We start from the raw sequence: 23,013 nt of genomic DNA, 5'->3' as shown, positions 1-23,013 counted from the left end.
TCTATATTCTGTGGGGTTTTTTGGGGGGGGGGTGAATGTAGGGTAGGGATGGTGGCTGTCCTTGTAGTAATGACTGATGGCACTTTGGGATGTCTCGACTGTTGCTTTTGGACATGCTTCTGCGTTTCAGAGGTGTGTGTGTGTGTGTGTGCCCTCAGTGAGAGAGAGGTCTGTCTGGGTGGTAAAGTAAAGAAATGTGAAGTAAACCAGTTAACTTTGAGTGAGAGGCTGGGAATAGCAGGCCAACATGTAACAGCTGGGCTCTGGCTTACAGTGAATTTCAGACATATATATATATAATACAGATATACTGGGCATAGAGATGTTCATTTATCAAGGTGGTGCTGCGGTATTGTCTACTCTCTGGATATCTAGTGCTTTTTGTTTGATTTAGTTGTTTTTTTACACGTCCTGCCTATACTCCAGCTTGAAACACACTGCCATTTCCCTCTGTTTGTGTTCCAGCCGGATGCTTCTAGAACCCGTCCCTCAGGAATTCTACGTGTGTTTCCATGACTCCGTGGCAGAGGTTCCCGTGGAGATGGCCTTCCGCCTGTCTTTCGGCCTGGCCTTGTGACGAGCCGTCTGCCAATAGTCTCTTATGAACTCTGGTAACACTACTACCTATCGGCAGACAGTCAACAGCAGAGCACAACCCTGTTTCATTAGGCACCAAACGGAAGAAAACAGACAGACGGGGAGTACATAAACTCCAATAAGATTCACATTTTCTATCACAAAATATTTTGCTACGGTTTTCCCTAATGAACACAACCCTGGTTTTAAAGGTTTCACAGTTGACCTCAACGCCTGCTTACTGTCGGTCGGAGATATTCTGGGATCTAAGACTCCCTCTTGTGCCTTGATTACCTGATGGCAGGTAACAGGAAACCTCACAGACCAAGGTTGTTCTCTGTTAGCCTTGGATCAGCTCCAGTGGAACAGCAGGACTGCGTCCAGATAGAAATATGTTATGTGGAACAAGCATGAGGTTTAAGGAATCACGTCAGCTCTATTCATGACATTTCTATCTGTAACATCCCACTACGAAACAGGTTTTGGGGCGGCAGGTACCCTAGTGGTAAGAGCGTTGGGCCAGTAACCGAAAGGTTGCTGGATCGAATCCCCGAGCTGACAGGGTAAAAATCTGTCGTTCTGCCCCTGAACAAGGCAGTTAACCCACTGTTCCCCTGGTAGGCTGTCATTGTAAATAAGAATTTGTTCTTAACAGACTTACCTTGTTAAATAAAAAATAAATATACCCTGTCCAAAATGGCTCCCTATGTAATGAATAGATTTTGACTCTGGGTGTGTGGAAGGACAAGCCACTAAAAACTGAGTATTAATACCTCAGAAAACATGCTGGATTTAATTTTTTTAAAGGGTAGATGTGAGTTGGCAGCATTGTTCTGCTGTTCTGGCCATAGCAAGTCTCATTCTAGTTCTGTGTTTCTGACATTCCTGTTAGCTAAAGTGTGCCAGACCAAATAATATGGGAAAAGTCTAAACAGCATTCTTGGGACATACCAACTTACGTCACGCCATTGCAGTTGAAATGTAAAAAGGTTAAAGTTCGGAACGTCCCAAGGATCCCAAACAGCACTGACCAAATAATATGACTGTTCTTGCCTGCTATCCTCTCCACATTGGCATGGCAACACAGCCTTAGGTAGAGTTCTATTCATGTTGCTGTTTTGGAGGAAGATAAATGTGTTATATTTTATTTAAGATGTACAGTATTTTGTATGGAAATGTAATAATTTGTGATACAAATTTGTGACAATTAAAAGAAAAACATATTTTGGTTTCCTCTGGGTCATTTTCTCAATTTATCAAACGGAAAGAAACATGTTACGGCTTCTGCTTGCCAAAATTAATACGAAACCATCCGTATATTTATACAAATGAAAGTCCTTCATGATCATCAGGCAAACAGCGCTCTGTTATTTCAGTCCTGCTGTTACAAAAATAAGCTTGCCTTAAATTCTTACTCAATCTACATTATGTGGACTTCCACAAACTAAGGATCTATAAATGAAATAAATACATGCTGTCTGATGTGGCTGTAGCCTCCATTATGTCATCCTAGTATCAGGACTAAATTGACTGACTGATGCGTTGGTTTGAACTCTTGATAGTATACATCATTCTGAAATGACCACTTAATATGACATCACACAAAGAGAAAAAAAGAAGAAGAAAAATGCCTTTTCATAATCTGTCAAAATACAAAAAAAATAACACATTGTCCATTTAGCCCCAGAGTCTAAACTGCCAGCAAGCCAAAACATTTGAAAACGGTCAAATTCAAGCAGCACTCTCCACAACAAGGACCAGATTCTTCTTGTAGCAGTCCAGACTACAGAGAGGGATCCCAGTCTTGGAGCACGAGTACCTCTTCAGATTACTGCACCCATTTATCCCACAGCCTACCGGTGCCAGGGGAGGGGGGCACAGGGCAGCAGGGGTCGGGGCAAGCACCCCTATTGGGAACGAAATCCCCATTCCCTGGGCTGAGTCACAGTAGCGGACCATGGGACACTGGGCCTGCTTAAACTTACGCTCCCTCATACTCTTGATCTTGGCCTTGGAGGTCTTGGTGAGCCTCTCGATGGTCTGGTTCTTGTCCTCCTCTGCCTTCTTGGCCGCCTGCAGGCGCCTCTTGCGGGCACACTCCTCTCTCTTCTGCATCATCTCGGTGGTCATCTCCTTCTCCTTGTAGCCCATGGGCAGCTCCAGGAGAGGCTGGTTCTGCTGCTTGTGCAGGAGGGCTTTCTGTAAGGCAGAAGCACACACACACACACACACACACACACACACACAACCATTCAGGTTCAGTAGGATGTAGAACTAAAGCTTTACATAAATTCATGATTTTCTGTAATCTTCCAAGTTTTTAAAGGAAAACGCCACATGAAAACTTTGGGTATTTGTTTCATTAGTCCATTGTTGATATAGTCCCTAAATGTTTTGCATGGCAGCAATCAAGTTAAGATACATAACTTTCAAAATACAGAAATATCTTAAACTTGATTGCTGCCATGCAAAACATTTAGGGACTATATCAACAATGGACTAATGAAACAAATACCAAAATTACGTTTTTGGCTGGGATTTTCCTTTACCTAATAGCCGTTTCTCAGATCATATTGTGACCTGGCCTGGCAAAATTCCCTGAGTCAAGCCACGTGGTCAAGTGAAAGTTATCCCTACTTTGATATGACAGACTAGTCTGGGGCCTGCTCTCTTGTTACATTACCTGTCTGGCTGTGAGCAGGGACTCATCGATCTCCTTCTTCAGCTCTCCGTTGTCGTCCAGCTCTCCTTTCTCCAGGGCGTCCAGCCACTTCTCCTCCTCGTCCACCGGCTTACCCAGGGAGTATGAGTCCATGTCTGGCAGAGGAGACGGGTCCAGGTTACTGTCCTCATCTAGAGGCAGGGAACAGAAAGAAAACAAGTGCATGGTTATGATATTAAAAAGACATGGCTATGATCTAAAATGGCACCCTGTTCTGTATATAGTGCACTACCAGGGTCAAAAGTAGTGCACTATATAGGGAATAGCATGCCATTTCATTCAAACACTTGATGTTTGGCAAAGACAGAAACAGGCTCACTGAAATTACATTAAACATTTGCCTTGTGCAGTGAACTTATTTATTCAGTGCCTTCAGAAAGTATTCATACCCCTTGATTTGTTGCGATACAGCCTAAATTCAAAATAGATTTTCCCCCCCACCCATCTACACACAATACCCCATAATGACAAAGTGAAAACATGTTTTTTAGAAATGTATGCAAATGTATTGAAAAATAAATACAGATCAAAGGAAATTGGATGCACCTGAGCTCAATTTGGAGTGTCATAGCAAAGGGGTGTGAATACATACACTACCGTTCAAAAGTTTGGGGTCACTTAGAAATGTCCTTGTTTTTGAAAGAAAAGCTAATTTTTTGTCCATTAAAATAACATCAAATTGATCAGAAATACAGTGTTGACATTGTTAATGTTGTAAATGACTATTGTAGCTGGAAATGAATTTTTATTGAAAATCTACATAGGCGTACAGAGGCCCATAATCAGCAACCATCACTCCTGTGTTCCAATGGCACGTTGTGTTAGCTAATCCAAGTTTATCAGTTTAAAAGACTAATTGATCATTAGAAACACCTTTTGCAATTATGTTAGCACAGCTGAAGACTGTTGTTCTGATTAAAGAAGCAATACAACTGGCCTTCTTTAGACTAGTTGAGTATCTGGAGCTTAAGTATTTGTGGGTTCGATTACAGGCTCAAAATGGCCAGAAACAAATAACTTTCTTCTGAAACTCGTCAGTCTATTCTTGTTCTGAGAAATGAAGGCTATTCCATGCGAGAAACTGCCAAGAAATTGAAGATCTTGTACTACGCTGTGTACCTCTCCATTCAGGTACCTCTCCATTCACAGAACAGCGCAAACTGTCTCTAACCAGCGTAGAAAGAGGAGTGGGAGGCCCCGGTGCACAACTGAGCAAGAGGACAAGTACATTAGAGTGTTTAGTTTGATAAACAGACCCCTCACAAGACCTCAACTGGTAGCTTCATTAAATAGTACCCGCAAAACACCAGTCTCAACGTCAACAGTGAAGAGGCGACTCCGGGATGCTGAGTTCCTCTGTCCAGTGTCTGTGTTCTTTTGCCCATCTTAATCTTTTATTTTTATTGGCCAGTCTGAGATATGGCTTTTTCTTTGCAACTCTGCCTAGAAGGCCAGCATCCCGGAGTCGCCTCTTCACTGTTGACGTTGATACTGGTGTTTTGCGGATACTATTTAATGAAGCTCCCAATTGAGGACTTGTGAGGCGTCTATTTCTCAAACTAGGCATATATTTGGGGAAGGGTATTAAACAATTTCTAGAGTTGAAAGTTTCACAGTGGTCTCCGGCATTGTGAAATGTAAAAATGTTTGAACTACCAAGACTTCCTAGAGCTGGCACCCGGCCAAACTGAGCAATCGGGGGAGAAGGGCCTTGGTCAGGGAGGTGACCAAGAACCCAATTGTCACTCTGACAGAGCTCCACAGTTCCTCTGTGAAGATGGGAGAACCTTCCAGGACAACAGTCTCTGCAGCACTCCACTAAGCAGGCCTTTATGGTAGAGTGGCCAGACAGAAGCCACTCCTCAGTAAAAGGAACATGACAGCCGGCTTGGAGTTTGCCAAAAGGCACCTAAAGACTCTCAGACCATGAGAAACAAGATTCTCTGGTCTGATGAAACCAAGATTGAACTCTTTGGCCTGAATGCTAAACATCACGTCTGGAGAAAACCTGGCACCATCTCTACGGTGAAGCATGGTGGTGGCAGCATCATGCTGTGCGGATGTTTTTCAGCGGCAGGGACTGGGAGACTAGTCAGGATCGAGGAAAAGCTGAACGGAGCAAAGTACAGAGAGATTCTTGATGAAAACCTGCCCCAGAGCACTTAGTACCTCCGACTGGGGGCGAAGGTTCACCTTCCAACAGGACAACAACCCCAAGCACACAGCCAAGACAACGCAGGAGTGGCTTCAGGACAAGTCTCTGAACGTCCTTGAGTGGTCCAGCCAGAGCCCGGACTTGAACCCAATTGAACATCTCTGGAAAGACCTGAAAATAGCTGTGCAGCGAAGCTCCCCATCCAACCTGACAGAGCATGAGAGGATCTACAGAGGAGAATGGGAGAAACTCCTCAAATATAGGTGTGCCAAGCTTGTAGCGTCAAGAAGACTCATGGATGTAATCACTGCCAAAGCTGCTTCAAAGTTCTGAGTTAAGGGTCTGAATACTTACGTAAATGTGATATTTCAGTTTTTTATTTTTGATGTATTTGCAAACATTTCTAAAAACCTGTTTTTGCTTTGTCATTATGGGGTATTGTGTGTAGATTGAGGGGGTAAACAACGATTTAATCAATTTTAGAATAAGGCTGTAACATAAAATGTGGAGAATTTCAAGGGGTCCGACTACTTTCCGATTGCAATGTATATGGAGTGTATATATAGTAAATAAATCACATTAAGCACATAATTACTTTTATATTGAACATGAGTGGATATGATGAGTGTAAGAGACAGACCTTTGCACTCACCAAGCCAGGCCCGGTACTGCTCAAGTGGAACACCCTCAGAAGGTTTATCATCGTCATCATCAGAGTCGTCATCGTCGTCCACGATCATCAGAGGACACTGGGAGTGGGCTACACCAGGGACCACAGTGAACGTTGGCACACTGGTTCATGAGAAAAGAAGGAGAGAGAACAACAAACCATACATTTAAAGGGACCCCCCAGATGAAGTTGCTGCCACTATTTTGACGTAATTTCCTGTCATACAGAAGAAATGCACTTTTAGGTTTCACCTCCGAAGAATGACGATACTGTACTGTACATAGTCACGAATTGGGAATTTCCATGTGGAGTTGATAAACATCAACAATTAGGACACTGACAGCTGTCAACAAAATTTAAACAGCAACAACATTAGCTAGCTAGATTAGGTTAGCAAGATAGCTAGATAAGGTTAGCTAGCTATCTTGCTAACCTAATCTAGCTAGCTAATGTTGTTGCTGTTTAAATTTTGTTTTAACTCCACGGTATTCAAAAGATTAACCAGCTGGCTCTTCAGCTGATTCAGGAGCTGGATTTAGTGAAAAGTTCACCACAGATGGAAACCACTAGCCTATTTGTATTTATTATGGATCCCCATTAGATGCTGCCAATCTCTATTGTTATCTCCAAAATGTTGGCATCTTCCCTTTATTGCAGCCGCGAAACTGCCATAGAAATGGAGGATATTGTGTTCTCAGTCAACTTACCTGATAAAAGATAAGGGTCAAATTTAAAAAAGAAATGTTAGAAAGAGTAAGACGAAACTCTGGTAATATGGATAACTACTGAAAGATTGTTGATATGCAATTATTTTTTTTACATTGTAATGGACACGGTGTAACTTTTGGTAGGCTGCTGGCAGGCTTTGGATGCGGTACAGCAAGCCAAGTCAGCCTGTGCTCATGGTTCTCACAGGGAAGTGAAATGATAGGCTACAATGACTTTGCCGCAAATGCCGCAAATGCCAAGTAACTACAAGTCCCTTGAATTTCTTTCGCGGGTGTCTTTTCATGATCTGGATAGACACTTGTGGTTTCTAGCTAACGTTACACCAATCAAAGCAGTGGAGTGTGTGGCAAAGCAGCACTTTAGTGGCCAAAACCTTGGGGCAACGGGGGGGAGCGGGTTTGCAAAATGCTATCATATCACGCAATTATACCATTTATAAAAAAATTCAGGTATCTTTTTAAAAATCCAGACTAACAAAAAACTAAAAAGTGAAAATTGACTAATTATCTAATAGATTATGATACTTTTCTGCTAAAATGTAAAAAGTGATGGTGAAAAAACAAAATTTACACCCCTATGGTTGTTTGCTCCATGGCTAAAGAGACAAGGCTGTTTGGCTGATTTCAGTCATTAAGAGGAAGAACTTTGCAGCTGTTTCTGATTAATAAACAATGCCATGCTAATGGGTGGTATCATTCAAATAAAACCCAGCCCAGAAATAAAATGTAGGCTGAAAATAATTTGTATGTCGTATCAAAGGAAAAGACAACGCATTTACGCGGATTTGCACGAAGTGGGCAATTCGGATTTGTCACTTCAAGTCCAAATATTATATCATACTTTAACTAAAACGATGACTTATTGACTTAAATTGTTGTGCAAAAAAAAAAAAACGTCTGTCAAGCAAAACTATTAAAATGGCAGCGAGGTCTCACCTTTTTGTCCCAACTGTTTGGCCTCCCAGTTTGATCTTGAGTCTGAGCTGTGTGGGGGGCTTGACCACAATCCCAGAGTCTGACTCCATGGCCTCTGAGTAGGAACCCATTGTCCCATTGTCACGTTGATGCTTCTTGTGCTTTTTGTGTTTCCTCCTATGCAGGCTGTGTAAGCCCACGTGGTCTCCATCACCTGTAGTAACAGACAACAAATAGAGATGTAGATAAGATATATAAACAAAGTCAGGCCTATTTGGTAGTGTATAATGTTGTTATGGGCTCAGTTGGTAGCGCTTGGTTCCCGCTGGGACCACCAATTTATTTATTTAACTAGGCAAGTCAGTTAAGAACTCATTCTTATTTACAATGACGGCCTACCGGAGAACAGTGGGTTAACTGCCTTGTTCAAGGGCAGAATTACAGATTTTTACCTTGTCAGCTCGGGGGTTCGATCCAGCAACCTTTCAGTTACTAGCCCAACGCTCTAACAACTAGGCTACCTGCCGCCCCAATCTGCATGCATGGCTGACTGTTAATCGCTTTGGATAAAAGTGTCTGCTAAATGGCATGTATTATTATTATTATGTTGCCATGTATGTCTCAAAAGAATGGCTAGCCAAGAGTGGCTCCTGGACACTTCATAATATGTTATATGTTTGGTAGTCAATATGATGGTGTAAAATGTTCAATTCAAAACCATGCTTGAGACATGGGAGCATAACATCAACAGTAAACAAACAACTCACCTAAAATAAACCTTGGGTGGATCATGTCTTTCCTTTTCCCCATTGAAACGACTGTATATATATCAATCAAAACCAGAAAACGGGTTCTGCCAGTCTACATCCTAGCAAGTTGGCCTTGCTCTATCTACGGAAGAGTCGTCAGCAACTTGTTCGCTAGGTAAACAAAATGTTTGTTACTGTAACAGTTAGCTATCTAACTACTCAATGCCATCACTGGACGACCAACCTACTCGAGAGTTGTCACGCGCTTTGATAGCGTGATAAGTAGCAAATAGTCTACTTTGATGAAGCATTTGCAAGCCCAACACGTGTTGTCGATTGACAAAATACAACTGACTAAAGTTAGCTAACTTAGCTAGCTAACGTTATCTGGAATAATTAACTAGTTAGATGGCTTCCTTTTAGATAAATGAACGCTAGTTGCTCACGAATCAAGGTAAGGATGAAGCTGCTTTCCTTCAACGCATTTCCCCGTTGTTTGTATAAACACGACAGTAATGCAGAGTCATTTGAAAATACACAAGACAATGAAATCAAAACTAATAGCTAGCTAGGTAGTTACGCTAGCAGCAACGTAGACTTCCTTGCGGCTTCGAAGACGATTATGACTGTGGATTCGGATACGCTGCTGCCATGAAAGTACTGTCTAGACTTGGCTTCTCGACTGTTCCACTGATTCGATTCATTCATAAATTGTCTAAGATCATTTGTTACTATTTTATTATTGGGGACATGGGGGAAATTATACATGTTTATAATTATGTAGTTAGTTGATTTACACAATTACAGTACAGTAATCTCAAAATTATATAATATTTTGACACCTGGGTAATGTAGTCCACACACCGGCCACTTGTGTGGACTATTGCTAGTGGAAAAATACATTATCCAGCGGCGGCCACTGTACGATTAAGCACAAGATACGCAAGGTCAGTCATGAAACAAACGTGTTTGTAATATTAGTCGGTTGTTGATCTTCTGAAGTTTATTCCTGTGTAAATAATTTTGTGCAATGTATTTCAGTCTAACTCTGTGCATATGTTGCTACTTGTTCCTTTATTTGTTCTGCCTTTAGTGCACGATAATCCACTTCAGTGCTGCCATACGGCAGAAGCATAACAACATAGTAGCTAGCCCCAAGGTTTGTCAGAGGGCGCCATTATTCCTGACGTCTTTAAATCAAACGACGTCAGGAATAATAGCGTCCTCTAGTGGACCTTGGGGCTGCATAGTAAGTGCCAACGATATCACACTCAGGCTTACCATTGTGTAATGAATGCATCCCATCATTATACCATGGTAAATTTACATTATTTCCATGTTTTGTAACTTGACCCAACAATCAACATTGCATTAGTATTTAGTAGGCAAGCAAATTCACAACTATCCATGTGTCATCATGCACTGTCACATTGAATATCTATATTCCCCAGGAGGTGCGATTGACACCACAGGCAAGCTTGCTCTGTCAGTGCTGATTGTTAGAAGGTGATTTTACAGGAGCCATGAACTACGCTCGGTTTTTGACAGCTGTCAGTGCAGCTCGGAAGCCCTCACCTATCCGAATGTTAAGTAAGTCGTCATGGTTGTAGAACTCTATTCCATATTGCTATGTTCTGTGTTTTGCCATGTAGAATTTCCCTTTAGTATTTTTTTTCTTTGTCAGTTTTCAGATATTTTTATTTCATTGGTACCTTTGTAACCTTTGTACCTTGCCCCCCTCCATCCCAAAGCTGAAATCCAGCAAAGGTCACCCCCATCCATGATCTCCTTGGCCGCAGGGGCTCCTAACCCCAACACGTTCCCCTTCCAGTCCTGCTCCATCCAGGTGAAGAACGGGGATATGCTCACCTTCGACGAGACCATGATGAAGAGGGCTCTGCAGTACTCTGCCTCCAGCGGGTGAGTCAGTGACTGAGATGACATTGGGTCTGTCCAAAATGGCACCCTATTTTGTATATACAGTGCATTCTGGAAAGTATTCAGACCCCTTGACTTTTTCCACATTTTGTTACATTAGCCTTATTCTAAAATTGATTAAATAGTTTTCCCCCTCATCAATCTACAAACAATACCCCATAATGACAAAGCAAAAACAGTTTTGACATTTTTGCAAATGTACTAAAGATAAAAATGGAAATATCACATTTACATAAGTATTCAGACCCTTTACTCAGTACTTTGTTGAAGCACCTTTGGCAGTGATTACAGCCTCGAGTCTTCTTGGGTATGACACTACAAGCTTGACACACCTGTATTTGGGGAGTTTCTCCCATTCATCTCTGCAGATCCTCTCTGTCAGGTTGAATGAGGAGCGTTGCTGCACAGCTATTTTCAGGTCTCTCCAGAGATGTTCGATCGGGTTCAATTCCGGGCTTTGGCTGGGCCACTCAAGGACGTTCAGAGACTTGTCCTGAAGCCACTCCTTCCTTGTCTTAGCTGTGTGCTTAGTCTTTGTTCTCTTGAAAGGTGAACCTTCGCCCCAGGCTGAGGTCCTGAGCGCTCTGGAGCAGGATTTCATCAAGGATTTCTCTGTACTTGCTCCGTTCATCTTTCCCTCGATCTTTAAATCAAATCAAATCAAATGTATTTATATAGCCCTTCGTACATCAGCTGATATCTCAAAGTGCTGTACAGAAACCCAGCCTAAAACCCCAAACAGCAAGCAATGCAGGTGTAGAAGCACGGTGGCTAGGAAAAACTCCCTAGAAAGGCCAAAACCTAGGAAGAAACCTAGAGAGGAACCAGGCTATGAGGGGTGGCCAGTCCTCTTCTGGCTGTGCCGGGTGGAGATTATAACAGAACATGGCCAAGATGTTCAAATGTTCATAAATGACCAGCATGGTCAAATAATAATAATCACAGTAGTTATCGAGGGTGCAGCAAGTCAGAACCTCAGGAGTAAATGTCAGTTGGCTTTTCATAGCCGATCATTAAGAGTATCTCTACCGCTCCTGCGGTCTCTAGAGAGTTGAAAACAGCAGGTCTGGGACAGGTAGCACGTCCGGTGAACATGTCAGGGTTCCATAGCCGCAGGCAGAACAGTTTAAACTGGAGCAGCAGCACGGCCAGGTGGACTGGGGACAGCAAGGAGTCATCATGCCAGGTAGTCCTGACGCATGGTCCTAGGGCTCAGGTCCTCCGAGAGAGAGAAAGAAAGAGAGAAGGAGAGAATTAGAGAGAGCATACTTAAATTCACACAAGACACCGGATAAGACAGGAGAAGTACTCCAGATATAACAAACTGACTCTAGCCCCCCGACACATAAACTACTGCAGCATAGTCTCCCATTCCCTGCCACTGAAAAACATCCCCACAGCATGATGCTGCCACCACCATTCTTCACCGTAGGGATGGTGCCAGGTTTCCTTCAGACGTGACGCTTGACATTCAGGCCAAAGAGTTCAATCTTGGTTTCATCAGACCAGAGAATCTTGTTTCTCATGGTCTGAGAGTCTTTAGGTGCCTTTTGGCAAACTCCAAGCCGGCTGTCATGTGCAGTTTACTGAGGAATGGCTTCCGTCTGGCCACTACCATAAAGGCCTAATTGGTAGAGTGCTGCAGAGATGGTTGTCCTTCTGGAAGGTTCTCCCATCTCCACAGAGGATATCTGGAGCTCTGTCAAAGTGACCATTGGGTTCTTGGTCACCTCCCTGCCTAAGGCCTTTCTCCCCCGGTTGCTCAGTTTGGTCGGACGGCCAGCTCTAGGAAGAGTCTTGGTGGTTCCAAACTTCTTCCATTTAAGAATGATGGAGGCCCAGATCTCTGCCTCGACACAATCCTGTTTTGGAGCTCTATGGATAATTCCTTTGACCCCATGGCTTGGTTTTTGCTCTGACTGTGGGACCTTATATAGACTGGTGTGTGCCTTTCCAAATCATGTCTAATCAATTGAATGTACCACAGGTGGACTCCAATCAAGTTGTAGAAACAGCTCAATGATGATCAATGGAACAGGATGCATTGGAGCTCAATTTTGAGTCTCAGACCAAAGGGTCTGAATACTTATGTAAATAAGGTATTTATGTTTTTCTTTATAAATTAGCAAAAATGTCTAAAACCCTGTTTTATTGATTAATGAAGAAACTGTTTTTTAAATTCATTTAAAAAAATAATGCTGTAACATAACAAAATGTGGAAAAAGTCAAGGGGTCTGAATACTTTCCGAATGCACTGTACATGCACTGAGTGTACAAAAACTTAGGAACACCTTCCTAATATTGAGTTGATCCCCCTTTTGCCCTCAGAACAGCCTTAATTTGTTGGGGCTTGGACTCTACAAGGTGTTGAAAGTGTTCCACAGGGATGCTGGCCCATATTGACTCCAATGCTTCCCACAGTTGTGTCAAGTTGGCTGGGTGTCCTTTGGATGGTGGACCATTCTTGATACACACGGGAAACTGTTGCGTGTGAAAAACACAGCAGCGTTGCAGTTCTTGACACACTCAAACCAGTGCGCCTGGCAGCTACTACCATACACTGTTCAAAGGCACTTAACTATTTTGTCTTGCCCATTCATCCTCTGAATGGCATACATACACAACCCATGGCTCAAGGCTTACAAATCCTTCTTTAACCTGTCTCCTCCCCTTCACCTGCACTGATTTGAAGTCGATTTAACAAGTGACATCAGTAAGGGATCATAGACAGACCAGGTGAAAGCTATGTCATGGAAAGATGTTTTGTACACTCAGTGTAGTGCACTACTTTTATAGGGAATCGGTGCTATCTTGGACACACCCGTTGTGTATTGTTAAGTAGCATCTCTTATCCCACATAAATCTTTCAAAAGTCTGCGGAAGCTTCTTCAGAGCGCGATAGGAAAGAGTCAACAAGGACATTGCCTTTGAAAGCGCTCCGCAACACCAACGAAGTAATGTACATGACTAGCTCTACGCACGGTCAGGAGTTTAGACTGTAGAATCCTGCGGACATGAATGGTTTGAAACAAGTTTTATTACGACGTGTTTGAACTGGTCAACGCTGTTCCTTGAAACGGTTAGGACAGCATGACGCCTATGCTAGTTAATGGCGGTGGCAGAAGGTTATCTCTTAACAGCTTCTTATCTACCTTTTACAACAGTCTAAATAGTAAATAGTGGCTCATATTGGTCTGTAGAGCTCTCAACCTGTGTGCGTGCGTGTGCTCTCGACCACTGCTTTGCTTTCCACAGCGTTGGTTTAATCACTTCTGATAAGAGCTAACAGGACGATAAAGCCAAGGCTGCTTCCTAAAAAGCACCCTATTATGCACACTAGGATTAACGTTTCACTGGATGTCAAAACCGAACCTTTTATTACGACATACCCTGGCTGCTATTCGAGTTTTATTATTAATGATTAGGTCTATTTCTTGCTTAAAAAAATACACATTTTCAAGGAAATAAGATGAGGTTAAGGTGAGATAACATAGGGTGAGGTTAAGATAAGGTGATGTTTTGTAACTGCAGGTTATTCATGATGAGGCGAATCTGAATGTTCACTTAATTAAGTCAATATGTCCACTTAGTCTCACATGGACATCAATTTGAAAGTTCAACTAAAGTTAGGATTCGACCCCTATGAATGGAACTTTTTTAACTTCGGCCTCTGTCTACCTGTATATAGAATCCCGGAGCTGTTGACTTGGATGAAGACCCTTCAGAAGAACCTTCACAGCCCTCCTACAGCCAACTACAGCGCTGAGAAGGGCCAGATGGACATGTGTGTTACTACAGGCAGCCAAGAGGGTCTCTGCAAGGTATCACATTTCCATTTTAGTCATATAGCAGACGCTTATCAAGAACGACTTACTGTTAGTGAAATCATCTTAAAATAGCTCGCTCCGACAACCGCATATCACAGTAAGTAAAAGGTTCCTTAATGAAGCAGAAAAGAGAAGTGCAAGGAAGGTAAGTTAGGTGTGACTGCCGCTAATGATCCGGCGATCCCATGAGCCTGTCCTGTTCTTGCCCTCCCCTCTACTACTTTTCTCTGTGTTTTTGGCAGGTGTTTGAAATGCTTGTAAATCCCGGAGACAACGTTCTTCTGGACGCGCCCACGTACTCTGGGACTCTCGCTGCAGTAAGAGCCTCTACTCACAACCACAGATACACACATAATCACTTTCTCTCTCTGTCGCACACTCACTCACTCAGGCAAGCTCTGTTAGCACGAATGGCAAGGCCACTGTTGAGAAATCAAAATGTGACGGATAGTGATATCAACAACAACAACATAATGTTAATAATAATAGATATAAAAACTCACTCTCACGTTTACTCTCTCACACACACACACACTGTGTTCGCCTTCCCAAGCTCCAGCCATTGGGATGTAACCTGATCAATGTGCCCAGTGATCAACACGGTATGATCCCGGGTGGGCTGAAGGAGGTGCTGTCCCGCTGGGACCCGGCAGATGTCCACAAGCCACACAGCACCGTACCCAGGGTCCTCTACACAATCCCCAATGGAGGAAACCCCACCGGGGCCTCCATGACCACCCAGAGGAAGAGGGAGGTCTACGAGGTACGGTAGAGTCTGCAGACCCATAGGCCCTATTCAAATAGTTCAGAAATGCATCCTTCCTTCCTACTTTCCTTGGAAGTAGTCCCAGATCTGAATTGGTTGAATTGGTTAAAGTAACAGGGTGGTAACCTTGCTTTCACCTCTCCAAATTATTTTTAGATCAGTGCTTACCTCATGGAAACCTCAAGGAAGTATTCAAACAGATCCCCATTAGCTACTGCACATGCAGCAGCTACTCTTCCTGGGGTCCGCATAAAACGTACAAATACATGACAAAGTACAGAACGGATATAGACAAGAACAACATAAGATATTATATTACATTCAAAATTATAATACATTCAAAATAAAAATAGGAGTTATGTATTGGAATGACACCAAGAGACGACAACAACGATACTATTTACACACTATTCATATATACAGTACATCTTCATATTCTTATGTACAGTTCAATTAGATCTTTAGAAAGAGGAGAGGCATTCTGATACATACATTTTTTTAAAGCTTTTTTTTGTTTTTGCCAGAGTAAACTCTGGTGGCAGAGCATTCCATGATGACATGGTTCTACACAAAACTTAGCGGCATATTAAATCTGTTTTTTTTATTGGTTACCGTGAAGAAACACATAGTGGTATGGCTGGTGGGGTACGTATGTCTGTTTGAAGTGTATGCAAATAGATTAGACAAGTGGTTAGGCATTTTCAACAGACAAATGTTTCTTAAAAAGACTAGAAGAGAAGTAGTCCATTTCTCCTCTACCATGAAAGACTATGATGCATGTTGTTGATGTCAGTTCTGTGTGTGCAGTTAAGGGCAAGGCGTGCTGCTTTGTTTTGATCCAGCTGCAGCTTAGCCAGGTCTGTCTTTTCTGCACCTGAACACATTACCGGACAGGTATCAAGACGGGACAAGATCAGAGCCTGAACAACTAGTACAGTTGATCTTTGTGTCAAAAACGCATAACATGTTTATATAGCAGACATAACTCTCCCCATCGTCACAACAACTTTGTCAATGTGACTTGACCATGATAACTGACCATCCAATACTCCTCCTAGGAGTTCAGCTTCTTCAACTTGTTCAATGGTCACACCCTTTATGCACAACTCCAGTTAAGGTCTACGAGAATGCTTTGAACCAAATACAATGCAATTGGTTTTAGATGTATTTAAGAACAGTTTATTGTTTTTTACCCATTCTGACACTGACTGTAACTCCTTGCTGGGAGACTGAGTGAGCTCACCGGTTGTAGGTGCTGATGTGTTTAATGTGCAATCATCAGCATATACAGTCATTTTAGCTTCTTGTAAGACAAGTGGCAAATCATATGTAAAAATAGAGAAGAGTAACGGCCCAAGGCAACTGCCCTGCGGGATACCGCACTGTACATATCTGATGTTAGAGATGCTTCTATTGAAAAATATTCTCTTGAGTTCTATTGGATAGGAAGGGAAAGGGAAGGAAAGGGAGGCAACCAATTTGAGTAGAATACAGACTGCAGAGTACAAAGCCATAGTGTATATTGCAGCCACAATGACACATAGTGTCTGTAGCCTGAACCATAGTGTCTATAGCTTTGTCCCAGATTTGTTTGTGCTGTCCTGTGTGCTGTCTCTGAGTTAGCAAGACAGCACAAACAGATCTGGGACCAGGCCCAACTGACATTCGGGAAGGACATTGGGAGGGACCCAATCTGAATTCATTGTTCTAGTTCTTATTAAGGATTTCCTTAACAGTCTTTTTCAAATAGGGCCAGAGTTTGACATGGTCCTGGTCAGGTCACTGACTCATGCATATGGGAGCGAAGGGAAAGGGAGGGTTTCTTTCTGAAATGATTGTGCTAGTTCAATTCAGGCCTCTGTAAAATATTGATTTCCCTAAAGGTCTACTTCACAGAATGAATCAAGATGTTGTTGTCGTTTTGACAGCTTGCCAGGCAGTATGACCTCCTTATTATTGAGGACGACCCCTATTACTTCCTACAGTTTGACAAGGTAAAAATAGTTTCATTGTTTAATGTATGACTTTGTATGTTTTATTGGGACACATTGCAATGGCATCACCCCTACTGTATATAATAGAACAGGCTGCTCATGCGTCTTTCTCTCTCTCTCTGCAGCCTTGGGCTCCCACGTTTCTCTCCATGGACGTTGACGGGAGAATCATCAGGACAGACTCCTTCTCAAAGATCCTGTCGTCAGGGTGAGGCAGACTGTCAGATCGCCAAGGCAACTATGTGGGTTTAGAGGTCAGAGGTCAGGGAGGAAGAAGGAAGTACAGTCACTGTATTCATTTACCTTTTATTTATGCAGTTTTGTCTAATTGAGAACCATCTCTTTGCCAAGAGAGACCTGTTCAGTAGACTAGGGTGGTCTAGCAGTCTAAGCCGCTGTCTCTGGAGCACATGTACGATGTACCACTCCCAGCATGAGTTCGAATCCGGCCCACTACTCTTTCAGCAATCTCTGACCTACCTTTCACCTCTATATCTCTATATCCAATAAACATACAAAGACTTTAAAAAATATAGTTTAAAAAAAGACCTGTTCAGTTTGTTATTACACTATTACTAGCTACTTTTGTGTGATTTTTGTAGTCTGTCTCTCTATGTGGTTGTCAGAACTTTTTACAGAGAGACTGTCAGAAGCTGTGTACTCAGTGGGTTATTGAGTCCTTGTTTTTCCAGTTCATGTGGACAATTGAATTACTTTGTGCTATTCCCGGTAGGTATTACACACACACACACACAGTATTGTACAGCTAACCTTGTGGGGACACACAATTCAGTCCCTTTCAAAATCCTATTTTCCCAAACCCCTAACCCGTACTCTTACCCTAACCTTAACCCATAAACCTAACCTTAACCCTAAAACTAATTCTAGCTCCTAACCCTAAACCATAATGTAATTCTAACCTTAACTCTAAACCCCCTAGAAATAGCATTTGACCTTGTGGGGACTAACAAAATGTCCCCAGTTGGTCAAATTTTTGTTTGTTTACTATTCTTGTGGGGACTTCTGGTCCCCACAATAATAGTTAAGCACACACACACACACACACACACACACACACAGGATGCAGCACTGCTGTGCCTAGGAAGACAGAGGACACACTGCTCGTTATTGTTGTTGTGATGTTCCTTCACCAGTGAAACGGCCCCTTTCTGCCTTTCCCATGTGTGTGTGTGTGTGTGTGTCTCTGCAGGTATGACCCTCTGTGTCTGTCTTTGCAGGCTGAGGATAGGCTTTGTGACTGGGCCCAAGCCGCTGGTGGACAGAGTGGTACTACACATCCAGGCTTCTACAATGCATACCAGCACCTTCACACAGGTGAATGAACCTCTACTTCTAACCCCATCACCCCCTCTAAAATTGCATCACCTTCCCCTTTAAAAGTAGACCTAGTAGTAAACTACCCCACCATTCGCTTTGAAACACATGTACTAGTAATAAATAAGTAATATAGCATGCATGTCTTAGTAAACTGCCGTACCATCCCCTTTAAAATGAATGGTACGTAGTAATAAATATCTTCAGGCATATTTACTTTCATGTGATGTTTGGTTGTATTTCCTACTTTGCCTCTAGTCTCTAGTCATTGTTTAAATCCCATATGAGGCTTCTTTCCTGTGACTGTAATCACAGCAAAACATGAAACTGCGTTTTCAGTAGTGCACGAAGTAGCAACACGTTCTCCAACAGAAAACGAAGGGAAAAAAAGATTCCTAGGCAAATCAAGGTAGTAAACATTTCAGGTAGTCCCTCCACGTTTTGGCCTGCCTTCTTCCCATTTGGTTGCTTGTGAATACGACCTTGATTATTTTTTTAAAGTTATTTTGCCGGAAGAGACAGTTTGCAGCAGTTTTAATGTGAGTAGTTACCATAGCAACAACGAGACAAATGCAGTCATCTCGAGAGATATTACTATATTGTGTTCTATTTAATTCTGTGAATGTACTGTACCATTCTCAGTATAGATTAGTGGCATAATTGTCTGTGTTCTCCCATAGAGATGAGAGTAGACAGAAAGCGTTATTTGTTTAATCCGTGTCATCACAGAGGTTAATGAAAAAATCCACTCAAAAACAATATTTAGGTATTTTTTTCATTAGTCCATGGTTGATGCAGTCCCAACATTTTTTGTTTTCATGTCAGCGGGCAAGTTTTCAAGATAATTGGACTTTCAAGAAGCAAAGTGTCACCGGCCACATCATCATGATGCTGGATTTTTCCTTTTAATGCAACACAAATTCAGTTTTCATGAGGTGGCAGAACGAGACAGTCACGCCCACTCGCTGCCTGCTCTTTGTAGACGAATATCATGTTATCGTAACATCTATGGATTATTTTCACGCATACGGAAGGAAGTTAGGATCGGGTATATGAGGACGTGTGAGTCAAAGACGAGCACACTGTCTGGCTCTCTAGAATATATATACTGTCTGTCTCTCTGATCGTTACATCTGTTTTTCCTGAGTAAATATAGGTGATATAGAAGTATGGAATGTTCTAGACAATATGGAATTCAGAAAGAGTTAACTTCCATTTGCAACACTATGCACTGGAACATGCAACAGATGCAGTGTTGACTACTCCTCCTTCTCTCCTTCTTTCCTTCTCTCCTTCTCTCCATCTCTCCCTCCAGCTCATGGTGTCCCAGCTGCTGCATGGCTGGGGTCAAGAAGGCTTCCTCAACCACGTAGATGGGTAGGTCAAAGGTCGTACCACTGGCAGCTGTATAAACAACATGCATCTATGGTGTCAATATAGCTAGAGATATGAGTTGTTTGTGTTATGTGTTGTTGTGCAATTATTGCTTTTTTGGGGGGGGGGGGTATTGATTACAATATGAGCAGTTCAGCACTCTACAGTATGATGGACAAACCTTTTCTCTTTCAGAGTGATTGAGTTTTACAGAACACAGAGAGATGCCATGCTCTCCTCTGCAGACAAGTGGCTCAAAGGTTTGTGTTTCACTCACTCACATGGTTGTGTCCGTTGAAGCCTAACATTAAAAAAACACTCATGAAGCCAGCACCTCACACAGCGCTAGTGCCTTGTTAAAATCACAAAGCATCAGAGGAAGTAGTGCTTTGCCAAAGGGGTAATAAGAAAGAAAATCCCTGCTCCTGCACCAAACAATACCTAGACCTAACCCTTCTGTTTCACTCTTCTGTCTGTGTGTGTGTGTGTGTGTGTGTGTGTGTGTGTGTGTGTGTGTGTGTGTGTGTGTGTGTGTGTGTGTGTGTGTGTGTGTGTGTGTGTGTGTGTGTGTGTGTGTGTGTGTGTGTGTGTGTGTGTGTGTGTGTGTGTAGATGTGGCAGAGTGGCACGCCCCAGCTGCAGGCATGTTCCTGTGGATCAAGGTGAAGGGCGTCGCAGACACCCAGAAGCTGATCATGGAGAAGGCTCTGGAGAAGGAGGTAGGTACACAAACACACACACAGTCTAAACTCTACCCTACAGGCCCACCTGATCTCGGGCTCCACCACAGCTCACACATACACTGACTAAACTAATACAACCTGTTTGACTGAATGAGATTATGTTTGGTGTTTTAAAATAGTCGACTTGCATTGAAGTCCTGTATCTTTGGGAGGTTCCTGTCGTTTATAATATCTCTGTATTTTAGATACTTCAAGAAGAAGTTTACTCCATTTGAACCAAATCTCTATTTTCCATGTCAATAGAAGGGCCCAGACACTTTTTCTTGTGAACTCACTTGTTTTAGAGAAACTTACCACACCAGCAATATACTTTCTTACGTTTTATCTGCAGTTGTAGAGGCACAGGAAAAACATGAACAAAAGGCAAAAACACTCAAATACCTCCTTTTAGAAACCGCGATGCTCTCAGCATAGTGATGCAGGTCTTTAGATGTTGTACACGTGAAATTGTGTCATTCCGAACTTTATTTGCGATGTTAAATTCCATTTGATACGTTTCCTCTATCCGGCAGTGCTGTTTCTCCATGTAGAGCACACGGAAAAGTATTGTGGGCTACATCGAGAAGTACAACGTGGAATACAACATTGCGGATGAAGTTCGGAATGACACAGTTTCGTGTGTACAACAGAGAAAGATCTGCATCACCGTACTGAGAGCGTTGATGTGTTTTTGGAGCTTTTGCTCATGTTTTTCTGTGCCCCTACAACTGCAGAACAAGCATAAGGAAGTATATTACTGGTGGGGTAGGTTTCTCGAAAGCAAGTGAGATCCCCCCCAAAAAGTGTTTATTGGCACTTCTATACCATGCCATTACCATTGAAAATAGAGATTTGGTTCATATTAAGTGAACTTCTCCTTTAACAACAATTCGGCTACAGGTAACCCTACTGTCTGTTTTGTTGTCTGGCGTTAATGTCCTACTCATGCATGCAGGATGAGCAGCAAGAGATTTTCACTAAGGGCCGGGCTAGTGCTTGTCAGAAATAGGATATTGGATAGTATGTGAAGCTGCCATTATCCAAGAAGGCAAATGGATTTAAAATCCCACAGTTTCCCCCCGCCCACATAAGAACACTCCAAATCCACGCTGATTGGTCTGCTTCTATGTGGAAAGAATAGGAAACACAATCGGGGCTTTTTAAAATCTAACATTGGGTATTTTCTTCACACTGCACCAAACAATTGAAGCCAATTGCAGTAGATTATAAAAGGCTGGTTATGTACAGAGTGGGTCTGGGAAATGGTAAAAGTAATAGCTAATTTAATATCAGCACACAGAATCTACTGTACAAGCAGCAGTTTTATGATACATAATTCAGAGCTTCAAGATAAGTGTGTGTGTGTGTGTGTGTGTGTGTGTGTGTGTGTGTGTGTGTGTGTGTGTGTGTGTGTGTGTGTGTGTGTGTGTGTGTGTGTGTGTGTGAGAGAGTGAGCAAATTAACTATGACAGAAGCTCATAGGGTCTACAGCCACCAACTGCAGTACAGTTTTGGCCCCTTTTGTCTTAGCGTTAACGCATTAACGCCATATTTGGTAGTAGGTGCTGGTTGGTTAAACATTTTCTGTTGTCCTACTGTAGGTGCTGCTTGTCCCTGGAGGTGTATTCATGATCAACAGCTCAGAACCGTGTCCTTATGTCAGAGCGGCCTTCTCCCTCTCCACACCGCAACAGATCGACGAGGTAAAGAAACACACACATGCAAATGCAGCCACACACACACACAAACACACTTGAAGGCAATAAATGAGTAATACATGTACCTTCTCTTTCTTTCTCCACAGGCTTTCAAGAGGCTCTTTGCACTCATCAAGGAATCTTTGTGAGGAGTACATCAGATAACAAATGGACGACAAACTATTTTCATTGGCAGAGATAATTTTTTTTACAAATTCACAAGCTTCCAGTTTTATTAGTCGCATGTACGGGATACACCGTCCGACGAAATGCTTACTTGCAGATTCCTTCTCGACAATGCAACAACAATAATAAATAATAAAATATAAGAATACGAACATGAATGGCTCGGTAGAATAGTATAAATGCTTTAGCATAAGTTTAATACAGGAAGGCAACATTTATAGTCTAGTATTTACCAATCATAATAAGACTTTGGTATCAGCAGTTGTGATGTGTGTGTGTGTGTGTGCGCTCCGATACTGTCTGCTGCGTGCCTTCCTCCGGCACTGCTTTGAGTAGATGTCCTGGATGGGTGGGAGCACAGTGATGTACTGGGCCGTCTTCACCACCTGCTGGAGGGCCTTGCGGTTGTGGACAGAGCAATTCCCGTACCAGGCCGTGATGCAACCAGTCAGGGCACTCTCAATGGTGTAGCGATAGTATTTGGAGAGGACCCAGGTCTCATGCAGATTTTCTTCAGCCGCCTTAGGAAGTAGGGACGCTGTTGCTTCCTCTTGACAAGAGTGGTGGTGGTGTTGGTCCACGTCAAGTCCTCAGTGATGTGGATGCTGAGGAACTTAAAACCAGCTGACTCTACTGCAGTCCCGTTGATGTGGATCGGGG

General features: G+C 42.7%; 3 protein-coding genes across 11 annotated transcripts in view; 2 read left to right on the top strand and 1 right to left on the bottom strand.

Moving 5' to 3' along the window:
* The window catches only part of intu (inturned planar cell polarity protein), a 33,778-nt gene extending 31,979 nt beyond the window's left edge, over positions 1-1,799 (top strand). For all 3 annotated transcript variants that reach the window (XM_071333496.1, XM_071333495.1, XM_071333497.1), the window contains exon 17: positions 466-1,799. In XM_071333496.1, the coding sequence (XP_071189597.1) occupies positions 466-577 (112 nt within the window). In that variant the 3' untranslated portion in view covers positions 578-1,799. The remainder of the gene's footprint in view (positions 1-465) is intronic.
* LOC139534391 (INO80 complex subunit B-like) lies at positions 1,706-8,671 on the bottom strand. 2 transcript variants are annotated; one of them, XM_071333515.1, is made up of 5 exons: positions 8,534-8,671; positions 7,788-7,980; positions 6,094-6,245; positions 3,260-3,429; positions 1,706-2,775 (listed from the first exon to the last, which is right to left on the bottom strand). In XM_071333515.1, exons 1-5 carry the CDS (start codon positions 8,574-8,576, stop codon positions 2,308-2,310), a joined length of 1,026 nt encoding a protein of 341 aa, XP_071189616.1. In that variant the 5' UTR covers positions 8,577-8,671; the 3' UTR covers positions 1,706-2,307. The 2 variants fall into 2 exon arrangements, with proteins under 2 accessions (XP_071189616.1, XP_071189617.1); XM_071333516.1 differs by having other exon boundaries at positions 6,106-6,245.
* aadat (aminoadipate aminotransferase) lies at positions 8,584-22,511 on the top strand. Of its 6 annotated transcripts, none has more exons than XM_071333510.1 (14): positions 8,584-8,690; positions 9,967-10,105; positions 10,267-10,435; positions 14,142-14,274; positions 14,523-14,597; positions 14,834-15,043; positions 16,975-17,040; positions 17,166-17,248; positions 18,279-18,375; positions 19,691-19,752; positions 19,945-20,009; positions 20,361-20,467; positions 22,072-22,173; positions 22,275-22,511. In XM_071333510.1, the coding sequence occupies exons 2-14, from the start codon at positions 10,039-10,041 to the stop codon at positions 22,314-22,316; spliced, it is 1,278 nt and encodes a 425-aa protein (XP_071189611.1). In that variant the 5' UTR covers positions 8,584-8,690; positions 9,967-10,038; the 3' UTR covers positions 22,317-22,511. The 6 variants fall into 6 exon arrangements, with proteins under 6 accessions (XP_071189611.1, XP_071189614.1, XP_071189613.1 ...); XM_071333513.1 differs by having other exon boundaries at positions 8,612-8,690; positions 10,034-10,105; XM_071333512.1 differs by lacking the exon at positions 8,584-8,690 and adding an exon at positions 8,833-8,969 and having other exon boundaries at positions 10,034-10,105.
* The last annotated feature ends 502 nt before the right edge of the window (positions 22,512-23,013 follow it).

This window comes from Salvelinus alpinus, chromosome 11 (genome assembly GCF_045679555.1).
Source record: "Salvelinus alpinus chromosome 11, SLU_Salpinus.1, whole genome shotgun sequence".
In the NCBI taxonomy this organism is placed as follows: Eukaryota; Metazoa; Chordata; class Actinopteri; order Salmoniformes; family Salmonidae; genus Salvelinus; species Salvelinus alpinus.
This window is presented reverse-complemented; position numbering and strand designations above follow the sequence as displayed.

Excerpts from the sequence above, each read along its gene's own strand:
- LOC139534391 (XM_071333515.1), bottom strand. The coding sequence starts at position 8,576 with ATGGGGAAAAGGAAAGACATGATCCACCCAAGGTTTATTTTAG. Across the intron at positions 6,246-7,787 it reads CAAACAGTTGGGACAAAAAG|TGTGCCAACGTTCACTGTGG; the intron begins GTGAGACCTCGC and ends CTCATGAACCAG. Across the intron at positions 2,776-3,259 it reads CCCTGCTCACAGCCAGACAG|AAAGCCCTCCTGCACAAGCA; the intron begins GTAATGTAACAA and ends TCTGCCTTACAG.
- aadat (XM_071333510.1), top strand. The coding sequence starts at position 10,039 with ATGAACTACGCTCGGTTTTTGACAGCTGTCAGTGCAGCTCGGAAGCCC. Across the intron at positions 10,106-10,266 it reads CTCACCTATCCGAATGTTAA|CTGAAATCCAGCAAAGGTCA; the intron begins GTAAGTCGTCAT and ends TCCATCCCAAAG. Across the intron at positions 10,436-14,141 it reads CAGTACTCTGCCTCCAGCGG|AATCCCGGAGCTGTTGACTT; the intron begins GTGAGTCAGTGA and ends ACCTGTATATAG.